Source organism: Pocillopora damicornis, chromosome 13 (assembly GCF_964200805.1).
Source record: "Pocillopora damicornis chromosome 13, jaPocDami1.2, whole genome shotgun sequence".
In the NCBI taxonomy this organism is placed as follows: domain Eukaryota; kingdom Metazoa; phylum Cnidaria; class Anthozoa; order Scleractinia; family Pocilloporidae; genus Pocillopora; species Pocillopora damicornis.
The window spans coordinates 5,524,701-5,536,341 of record NC_142682.1 but is presented as its reverse complement, the minus strand read 5'-3'; the positions used below and the strand labels follow the sequence as shown (position 1 = coordinate 5,536,341).

The window sequence follows — 11,641 nt, the reverse complement described above, 5'->3', positions numbered from 1 at the left end:
AAGAAAAAAAAAAAGTTATTAACAGTGTTATAGCATGCCGCGGAGACTATCAAAATGATTCAACCGATGCCATCTTGCTTGTCTATAACCGACGGGTTATCGAACAACTTGCACTTGAGATAATATGTGGGACTGATTTATTGTCTCAGTTTTGCTTCCGGTCACCGAATTCAGCTGAAACCAACTCGTGCACACTTTAAAGGTGGAAAAGTTTGCACAAATTACATCTTAAACTGCTCAAATAACAAAAAGTCTTATTCGGTTGGTGACAGTAATGAGAAGGCAACAATCGAACGTGAAAGATCTTTCGATAAAAAAAAAAATTAACCCGTGAGTTGCAAGTTGAACAGAACGACCGGATGTATCACAAAACTCTTGAAAGTTGTTCTGTTCGTTGAAATGATTATATGAAAGATTATCGTCTACGATTTTAATTTTGTTCGGACGTTTTGTGCTAAAATGTCTCCTGCAGAGGAATTATTCGGTAACTCAGTGAGGGGTCTGAATAAAGAAGAAATATTTGGGAATAACTTCTTTACAAAGATAAGACATCACAGGTATAGAAATTGTTAGACATTGTGCTTTAAGTCTTTCGATCTCGAAACTTCACATCCGTCATAACAAATTGCTCTCTCTAAAGCTCAAAATTGAGCGAAAAGCTTTTTTTGTTATTTCATCTCTAGACCGAAACTCAATACTTATCTACTGGTGCCATTTTTTTCTCGTTCTTCTGAATTTATTGCGGTTTTGATGTGATATTAAAGGGGAACGAAAGCGAAGGACTTATGTTAAGCAATGATTGTTCGCTCTTAGAGTGAAAGTATATGAAGGGATATTTTCATCTGATCAGCAACAGTGAGAGTTCCAATCAAGGATTAAAATTCACTTAAATAATTTCGGTTTTCAACCTGACAAGCTTAAAGAAAGCATGGTGACGCGAGCTAAAAACATGTTATACGAGGTGAAGCTTCCTTTAGCATTTGTAAAGTTCCAACAATGAATGACTGCTGAAATATTTGTCCAAGAATAGTTTAGGCGGAGAACTATGGTCCAAAATAAGCATCAATTTGAAGACTGGAGATGATATGACAAGAAAACGATTCAAGCAAGAACATAATGACCATCGGGTACGACATTAAATTACCTGAGCTTCTGCTTGACAATGCCAAAATCAAGAGAGCCAGTAATAAACCGTTTACATACGAGACTTTTAAGCACTTAGCCCTCATGAATAATTCTGATTTCCTCCTCACGTAAATCCACTCTGTTTTTTTTAGAAAGCGAAAAGCTAATTCGCAATTTCCGGTGTCGTCATAACTTTCTGTTGTCTCGTAATTTGATGAAATTTTCGAAGATCTGTAGCTCGTAAACACGATCTTCTTATAGCCAAATGGGTCACACCGTCTCACGGGTGGCAAAACATTGAAAGCGATAGAAACATTCTATAATTTCGATTTAGGAAAAAAGTTTATCCGCGCATTTTAGTGCATTAAGGAAAAGAGTCAAAACAATTCTCATGTCTAAGTATTCAAACTCAAAACTTTCATATTTTTAATGAAGGGCGCCTCTGTAGTGCCACTCATTTTACCGCATTCACAGTTATTCGCAGCCAAAGCTTACGTTCCACAAGAACTGAACTTCTACCCAAAAAAAGGGGGTAAGTTTCTAGAGAAACTGTTGCTGAGTCAGTGGGGTGTTTAACAAGATAATTTCGAATTTAGATATATGAAAATTCACATATTTGCACTGCGGTGGAGAGATGAAATTAGAAGATCCTCGCAGCTAAGAACACTACTGAGACTAGTAGTTGTAAACAGGACCTGAAAAAAATTCAGGCCCTTACGGGATTTGAACCCATGACCTCTGCGATACCGGTGCAGCGCTCTACCAATTGAGTTAACAAGCCAACTGGGAGCTGGTCTTAGCTGCGAGGATCTTCTAATTTCATCTCTCCACCGCAGTGCAAATATGTGAATTTTCATATATCTAAATTCTTCATTCGCTTGGATGTTTATTTGTACCCAATTCATTGACCAGCTCCCAGTTGGCTTGTTAGCTCAATTGGTAGAGCGCTGCACCGGTATCGCAGAGGTCATGGGTTCAAATCCCGTACGGGCCTGAATTTTTTTCAGGTCCTGTTTACAACTATTAGTCTCAGTAGTGTTCTTAGCTGCGAGGATCTTCTAATTTCATCAAGATAATTTCGTTTTATCAACTGACTTCATGATGGAAATTGGTCACCGTAAAGAGTTTCAAAACTGATGTTTCGAACGTGAGAACGAAACTCTTTACGGTGGCCATTTACATTATTAACTCAATTTTTAAAACTAAATTATCTTGTTTTCGTGAAAACTAAGAAGAAAAAAATTCAGTCCACGTCGACAATACCTTTAGACAGTAGATTCTAGAACAATTTCAGGAAATTAGGAAAAACTAATTAATGACAGCAAAAGAAAGCACGGAAATTATTTATTGAGAAAAAGGTAGATGTCTTTGATTTTGTTAATTCTTTGCAGCCAACATATATCTTCAATAGATTGATCCTTACACATTAGACGTCAACTTCAAAGAATCAACATTATCCAAATTATTTTTAAATTCCTTAACTAGTGCCCGGAGGGAATTTAACCAAAACATTTACCTGGATTGAACAAAGCAGAAATAGAAATTTTCTTCAAACTGTATGTGTTTTTCAAATACTCTGTCCGCCATTTTGTAACCGTCACTCTTGAATAGCGGTGAGAGAATGGTAACCACAACAATGTAATTACGTCCCAGGTCTCCAGACGTCTCGTTCCCAGTGGCGGAAAACTTTGAATAGCATGGAGGAAGACAAAGCAGTGACACGAATCCAAATTTTCGTAAAACTATCATTTGCTCTGCAAAAGTTTTGGAAGAGAACAATTGGCAATAGTTTGATTCCCACTTTCAAGTTGTGGTTGATCAGAGACAGTGTAGCGCGTGCGAAGTGGATTCGGTAATTTCGTAATGCCCACACTACACTTTGCCACTCAACGCATTTTATCCTTTTTATTGGCCGGCACTAGCCAAGTAAGCTGGGTAACACTAATAATCTCCTTGTGCATAATGCCTCTAACTATGTTTTGGTGCAGATTCTATTCATGTGTTGTTGTGTACGTGCTCCTCCGTGGGAAATGGCAAATCGTTGTCTCAAGCAATCAGAGAAAATATAACAGGGAAAAACTCCTAGTTAATTCAATCATTCACCTCACAGTAATATTTCCCTCTAGAGCTCTTTGCACGACCGAAAGAAAATTTTCCGGCACAGGACTGAATTAAAAGATTCATTGACATGAGCTCGTCGAGGTCGCCAAATACGAATAAGTCCTCGCAAAAACATTCAAGAGACAAAGCTATTCTTAGAGCCTTTTCCCTACGTTTTTAAAAAATGTGAATTATTGGCTTAAGTACTTCGCCATTTTTAATCTAAGATTGAGGTAGGTCCACATAAAAGGATATGCTCAAATCATGTCGATCACTAAAAACACGAAAGAAATGCATTGTTACCGACAATTCGAAATTACCTGTGACGGATCTTTTACGGATGTTACTAAATCGTAAAATGCGAAATAGTTGAGGGGGAATGGTATATGGAAAATAGGAAATATCCAATTTTGTTTTTTCCATTTCCCATTCCACATATTAGTAACATCCCATCTTTTACCAATCGAAAGACAAAGAAGTCCGTTAAATGCTTTATTAGTGAACGTTATATTATTCAAAACTTGTTGTTTTATACGCTTATACACATCGTATTAACAGCTTTTCTTCTTTATTCATTCCCAACCGGTCGAGTCAGTCTAAAAAAGAGTGTTTTTTTTTTTAAATGCCAGTCAAGCTTTTTCAACGTAATCCTGTCGTAAACGCCAATTGATTCAGACGCACAAGCATGTGTTACCGTGCAAAATCAGGTTTTACCTCTATCATAAGTCTCTTTCAACTGTAATTCAACCTCATTTTATGTGTCATTGGAAGGAAGAAAAAGCCGAACTTCAAGATTAATAGAAAATACTGTAAGATTAATGTATAACACATACTGATATCCCAAAATCTGATGGAAATCTCACAAGAAGCTGATCAGAGGTCCCAATAATTGTTTTTTCCTCGCGGATCCTAAAAAAAACTAGTGCCGTTTAGACCAATTGATTGACTAGTTAATTTTAGCCTCAAATGAGTTCGGAAGCTGCTGTGATAACAAAATCAACCGAAAGAAATTAAGGTAAAAACAAAGCAGTATTTGAGATTCTAGACAAGATACATACTGGCATGTACATATATGAAGCTTAATTTGGCCCTTCGATGTAAGACATATGAAACACTTTAAAGTTCTACGCCTCAGACAGAGTAAATGTTGTTGAATAATCCCTCAGGAGATTATTCAACAATATTCACCGAGTATATTAGCATTCTATGTTTAATGAAAGTTCTGTTCAGCAGTAGCCAAGAGAGGTCTTTGCTCTTGGTCCTCGTACCGTGGATAGAAAGATATCTTCCTGCAACACTTCAAACATTTCTCAATCAGAAGAAGAGTAAATCTCACAAACTGAGAGAAAATGGCGAATATGATCAATATGGACATTAACGCTGGGACAAATGCCAAGGCACACACCTCAAACCACCCAACAGCTTTCAGATACGCCCCACTCGGCCCGTCAGTCGTGATACCAAATGATAATGTAGTTGCTTTAGTCAGATTGATGATAGCAATGAGAGATAATGTTACAAGAGATAATGTTTCAGCATTATTCGCCATGGGATGTCGATATGGATTCTTCAAAACATGATGGAGGGTTATCAGCAAGCATGCAGCAGACAGGAAGATCATGCGTAACATGACATCTGTGACGAACGCCCCACAAGCGAGGAGAACCAATCTTCGACCAATCAAAACACTCTCCCAGTAAAGGGTTCCGTTGTCAATATCGTTTGGCGGACGAAAAGGACCATGGAGTATGAGCGTAACATCTGTGTTGATGATCTGCTGGCCATAAGACTCTTGCTCTCTCCTTTTCAGCTTCCGCTTGACAATCCAGTATATAAGAAATGGTAGTGGAATCATGCTAGCGGCGACAAACTCTCCAGCTTTGATGGAAGATCTGTACAGCCTGAAAGATCCCCAATAAAGAACGATGATGAAAGGAACAAGGAAGATGATAATATACGCAAGAAGAAGATATTGCCACCATTGCATGCATGGAACATTAGCATCGATGAATAACCACTTTTCAGATCCGATGGGGACACAGTGCGTTAGCTTAAGGGCTGTTTCTGCAAGCCTTTCGTATCCAAGCAACAACACTTCCATGACAACAGCCATATAGCGGATAAGGGACGGCTTTCCTTTTCCCATACACATATTGACGACATGATGCACAACATAGATGAGAAGAAGGTTAGTCATTGTCAAAAACACTGTACCAGAAAGAAAGAGCTCCTTGGTTACAGCGGTGAGTCCTGCAAATGGACAGCCAAGTCCTTGATTGATGGATTGAACCTGAAAGTTGTAGGCAGAGATGACGAAGTGGATAAAAGGAATCTTTCCAACAAGTTCTTCTACAGAACCTACTATCAAAGTCTCAGCCGCTTGATAGAAATAAAACGTAATTTTCAAGAAGCCATTCTCGGAATGTTCACCACCACAATTGAAGTCAGAACCATCTCCCGGCTGATCTTCATCTGATTTCTTGAACCACAGAATTTGTTTTTCTAGGGTGTGCAGGATTGGGGGCTTGGTCAAAAGATAGAAAGCCAGAATGATTGTCAAAAATATGGTCACAAACCACACAGAATAGTCGTTGCATTCGGTAGACTTGCGGCATTTAGTTGATAAAAGAGTCTCAGTGAACCCATTAGCACACCGTCCACAGAGAGTACCGTTTCTGTTTCCTTGGCAGCTGCTGTAGTCTATTGATGAAGTCAATGAACAATAATTTTCAGGACAAGCAATTAATTTCAGCATTGATGGATTGCCAGGTGCTACATAACCCCAGAAGTTTGGTTTCGCGGCAATGTTACTTTCAATGCAAGTGGCTCCAAATGGGCATGGATGGCACTCATCCCTGGAGACTACAACCAAGCCTTTGGAAACCCCTTTTTGTAGGCTATAGTAGCCCGGATGGCAGGGTTTGCACGAATATTTCAAAACGGTAACATTCAATACACAAATCCCCATGTTTTTCTCCGCGTATTGGAAATGGGTGCCATTTTCTAATATAAGAGCCTCTCCTTCATTACATTTCATAGTGGACTTTTCATCCGTGTGAACAAATCCCCCACCAGAAATGTCGACAATCGGATAAGAGCTCCTGTTATATTTTAGTGAGGTCATTGATGTGTTTTTAAATACCAAGCGACCTCCACTTTCAGAGTAAAGGAAGACACTTTTATCAAATTGAGTGCCGTCTGAAATTGTCGCACTTTTCATTGCCGTCAAAAAAGAACAATGTTCGAATTCTACGTGGCCAGTTCCATATGCAGAGTGAACGTGTCCACTTCTAAGAATGCCAAAATTGTTGACAAACTTACATCTTCGGAATTTCGTGAAGCCATTGCTGATATGTACAGCCCCAACTTCAATTCCTAAGTTCTCTTGAAACTTTGTATTTTCAAAGAGCACATGGTTATTATAGTTCCATGAAGGATGTGTTTCATTAGCGCTTTTGGATTTCACACATCCCGAACTGAGCAGGTTGTCTGGACTGAATAGGATGGAGATGGCGCCGGCGGTTGGTTCGTAAAATAAATCAGTTTCACTATGATCCCATTCGGGTTTAAAGGCACTGGCACGACAATTACGAAAGGAAGAGTGTTTAACTGTCACGTTTTTGAAGCCTTCAAATAACAGAGTAAAATAGCTGGCCGATCTGTGGTAGAACTCGTTATTGTCAAGTTGGATGACTGCCTTTGAAGAATTAATACGTCGAAGAGGTGGAATGAAGAGGCAAATAGCATAGCCGTGCTCACTTTGGTTCCGTTGTGCTATTTCGTTTCTGGTGCTAAATAGTGTGTTTTTAATGGTTACTTGGACTGATGTTGGACTACGAAGTGTAAACAGCGCATCATGTGTATTATCGATAAAGGAGCAGTTATCAATGAAAATATCTACTGGAAAAGAGCCATTTTTTGGCCTAGCTGGTGCTGTATGTAATCCATATTTAAGAGACTTGAATGTCATGTTGAATAGTTTAATGTGGTACCTGGGACTTATGGACAAAGCTATTTTTCTGTTGTTTTTGCTTTCCATGAAACTGTTCGAAATTGTAACCATCCCTGCGTTTCCGTTTCTGGAGACTATGTAGACAATATTTCCTCTTGTTGCGTCCATAGAAATGTCCCTAAAAATGCAGTTTGAAATTGTAATGTTACTTTCACCTACAGTGGTAAGCAGACTGAAAGCTCCATCGCCTCTTGATAACATTTTCTTCGTAAACGTTGATCCCTCTAATGTCACAATTCCGCCATCTAGCAGAACGTCTACAGCCATACACCTTGGTGTTCTCTTTCCATTGTTTCCTTCCCACTGTTCAACGGTTACATTCCTGAGAGTAAAATATAACCTGTGGGGACCCCGATCACTTTCTGGCTGGCCTTGAGCGGTTCTTCCAATGGATATCACGCATCCATACCTGGCAGCTTTGCATTTACTGAATGTTACATTGGTAATATCGACTTTTAGAAGCCCATGTTTGCTATTGGCAAAAATCGATCCGCCTGCCCCAGCTTCATTGTTATGGAAGTTAGAGTTCACGATACTTAAAGATGCATTAGTACTAACCGCTAGAGACAAGCAAGAACCTGACTTTTTGGAATCGACAGATTGGTTGTAAAAAGTCGAGTCTTGAATAACTATATTTGCCCAGTCTGACTGAACTAGTAGGCATTGTTTATTTGCGTTGTTATGGCATGTCAAGGAGAAGAACTTTGCTTTTGTTTCTCTGGCATGTGAGAAATATAAACGTCGATTTCGTTTTCCGTGACCTTTTCCATGGTGATGTAGGTCGACATCTACGAATGTTTCGTTTGTAATCGCATTTGAAGCGTCAAGATGTAGGAAGGGGCCTTGATTGTAAGAACTTTTCACTCTACAGAAAAATATGTGAATATATACTGTAGAAGAACCTTTTTTTGCGACGGATCTGATGATTATGACGTCTTTGCCAGTATCATGCCAGTATAGACCGTTTCTTTCAAACTTTGCATCTTTTATTTTAAGTGTAACGTCTTGACTTTTTCCTTTAGTATTATTGAGTAAAAGGACGTTGATGCATAGTGAATTATTTCGGAACGTTGAATTGCCTTTAATGTCAAGCTGAAAAGATGTAACGTTCTGTATTTTGATGGCCAAGGCTCGTGAAGCATTATGAAAAGAACAGTTGTGGATTGTGATGCGCTGGCAGTCATTACAATTTAGCGGAGTTTGTTGAAAATCGATTCCTGAAAGCGCCAAAGCAAATGTCAGCTGCTCGCCATTTGTCTTCTGAAAGTGAAATCCATCAGTACATAAAACGTGTGGGGTAGAGTAGAATCCCCTCAGAGTCAAGGTCTTGTTCACGTAAACACCCGGATGATCTATCAAAATATTGCGACCGCTTCTGCAACCATAAGGGCGTTTCTTGGTGCCGCGTCCGTCCAGATAGATGTTCCCGCCATGGCCCACGCGATACACCGCTTGAGCAATGGACCGACAAGGGAGACTTTGGATGCCACAAGTTTTAGTGTCTTTTCCATGAAGAGAAACATACACATTCTCAATGTTTGAACCTGAAATTTTTACAAATCAGAGCTTTATAAAGTACTACTAGTAAAGTGGCATGAGAAATTCTAGAATATAACGATAAATGAATGCCTTTTCATTTAAACCGTGCTGTCATTTAATTGGTGCATGCCAAACTTTCCCGGTCTTCTGCCCATAAACGATCTGTTATGTTTTTTTTTGTTTTTCATATTTTTCTTAAAGTAATAAATTAAAAGTACTCTGCAGGAGTAATTGATGACTGCTATAAATAAAATAAACGAAGTTTAGTTTGCAGTATATTGGATGGATGGACGGATGAACTGACCAACTGCGAGGTACCCACGTTTTGGGCAGCCATTTTCACCTTTCCTTAAATGTGAAAGCTTCATTTGAGCGCTTTGGGCGCTGCATGGAGCTTCGTATTAGCTTGTAAAATCAGTATGTTCACGTCTACTGGAGATAAGGATACTTACTGTGATAAGTGCATTATTAAAAGTAAAGCAAAGCCTGTAAACATCGTATGGATCAGAGTCCTGGTTTCCAAATCGTACTGTTACAATCCGATAGCATGTAAAATTTTATTTACAATGTTATAGCATGCCGCGGAGACTATCAAAATGATTCAATGGATGGGATTTTGCGTGTCTATCACCGACAGTTCATCGAACAACTTACACGTGGGATAATATTTGAGACTGATTTGTTGTCTCGGTTTTGCCCTCGGTCTCCGCATTCAGCTGAAACCAACTCTTGCGCTTTAAAAGCCAAAAAGCTTGCACAAATTATATCCGACTTTCCCAAAACGTCCTAACAAACTGCTGAAATAACAAAAACTCCTCTTCGGTTGATGACAGTAATGAGGAGGCAGCAATCAAACGTGAAAGGTTTTATGATCAAAAAACTAACTTGTGAGTTGCAAGTTAAATTAGAACGGCCGGATGCATCACAAAACTCTCGAAAGTTGTTCTGTTATTTAATCTGCTCTTATGAAAGATTATTTTCCACAATTATAATTTTGTTCAGACGTTTTAAATGTCTCCTGCTGAGGAAGTTTTCGGGAACTCAGTGAGGGGTCTGAATAACGAAGAAATATTTGGGAACAACTTCCTTACATAGATAAGATATCGCAGGTATAGAAATTGTTAGACATTGCGCTTTAAGTCTTTCGATCTCGACACTTCATATCCGTCATAACAAGTTACACTTTTTAAAGCTCAAAATTGGGCAGACAGCTATTTTAATTTCATCTATAGACCGAAAGTCAATGCTTATCTAAAATTGAATTTTTCCTCGTTCTCCTTAATTTAGTGCGGTTTTGGTGTGATTTCAAAGGGGAAGGAAAGCGAACGACTTATGTTATGCAATTAATGTTCGCTCTAAGAGTGAAAGTTTGTGAAGTGATATTTATATCCGATCAAAAAATTAACTTGTGAATCTCATTTGCGAAGTTGCAAGATGAACAGATCCGCCGAATGCATCACAAAACTCTCAAAAGTTGTTCTATTCATTACAATGATTCTATAAAAGATTATTGTCACGATTATAATTTTGTTCAGACGTTTTTGTGCTTAAATGTCTCCTGCTGAGGAGTTTTTCGATAACTCAGTGAGAGGCCTGAATAAAGTAGAAAAAATTGAATGTAATGTCGTTACATAGATTAGATATCGCAGGTGAACAAACTGTCAGACATTATACTTTAACCCTCTCGATCTCGAAACTTCACATCCGTCATAACACGTTGCACTTTTTAAAGCTCAAATTGAGCAAACAGCTATTATTATTTCATCTCTAGACCGAAACTCAATTCTAATCTAATAGTGCGATTTTTATGTGATTTCAAAGGGGAACGAAAGCAAACGACTTATTTTAAGCAATGATTGTTCACTCTTAGAGTGAAAGTTTATGAAGTGATATGTTTATCTGATCAGCAACAGTGAGCGACAAATATTTTAGACGAAGTAAAGCTTCTTTTAGCATTAGTAAAGTTCAAATAATGACCGACTGCTGGAATAGTTTAGGCGGCGGACTTTTTTCCAAAATAAGGATCGATTTGCAGAGATAAAAAAGGAAACGAATCTAGTAATAAGATGATGACCATTGGTACAAAAGTAATAGGGGCATGACAAATTAAATTACCTGCGCTTTTGCTTGACAGTGCCAAAATCAAGAAAGCCTGGAACAAACAGCTTACATACGCCATAAGACTTAGCCAACACTCATTTCTCATGATTAATTCTTATTTCCTCCTCACGCAAATCCAAACTGTTTCGAACCAAGAAAACCCTAGGAGCTAAAGTAAGTTAGAAAGCGAAAAGCTAATTTACAATTTCCGGTTTCGTCACAACTTTCTGTTGACTCGAAATTTGTTGTAATTAAGTAATTAACATACTTAATGTAGTGAAATTTTCGAAGATCTCGATCTCCTTACAGCCAAACGGGGTGGCAAAACATTAAAAGTGAGAATAAACATTCTATAATCTTGGAAACTTACCATCTCTCTTATTTCTATTCTATTATCTTAATTAAGGAGAAACGTTTATCAGCGCATTTCAGTGCATTTCAGCGCATAAGCGCATCAAGGAAAACAGTCAAAACAATTCTCACTTCTAAGTATTCAGACTCAAAACTTTCATATTTTCAGTTAAGGGCGCCTCGGTGGCGCCATACATTTAACCGCCTTCATAATTATTCGCAGCTGGAGCCTTCAAGAACTGAACTTGTTCCCAAGAAAAGAGGGGGTGCGTTACTAGAGACTGTGTTGCTGAGTCGGAGGGGGAATTTAACAGGATAATTTGGTATTATCAACTTATTTCATAATGGAAACTGGCCACCGTAAAGAGTTTCAAAGCTGACTTATCGAGCGTCAGCCCTTCGTTAGAACGAAAC

The 11,641-nt window shown here is 38.6% G+C and overlaps 1 protein-coding gene across 1 annotated transcript; it reads right to left on the bottom strand.

Annotated features, from left to right (window-relative positions):
• Positions 1-3,708: 3,708 nt before the first annotated feature.
• Positions 3,709-11,103, bottom strand: LOC113677376 (uncharacterized). Its single transcript, XM_089192687.1, has 2 exons — positions 10,892-11,103; positions 3,709-8,781 (listed from the first exon to the last, which is right to left on the bottom strand). Exons 1-2 carry the CDS (start codon positions 10,980-10,982, stop codon positions 4,436-4,438), a joined length of 4,437 nt encoding a protein of 1,478 aa, XP_089048813.1. The 5' UTR covers positions 10,983-11,103; the 3' UTR covers positions 3,709-4,435.
• Between the last annotated feature and the right edge of the window lie 538 nt (positions 11,104-11,641).

Bases quoted from the DNA above. Each gene is read 5' to 3' on its own strand.
- LOC113677376 (XM_089192687.1), bottom strand. From the start codon at position 10,982: ATGAGAAATGAGTGTTGGCTAAGTCTTATGGCGTATGTAAGCTGTTTG. The intron at 8,782-10,891 runs GTAATTTAATTT...TAAAAATTTCAG, and splicing joins ACTGTCAAGCAAAAGCGCAG to GTTCAAACATTGAGAATGTG.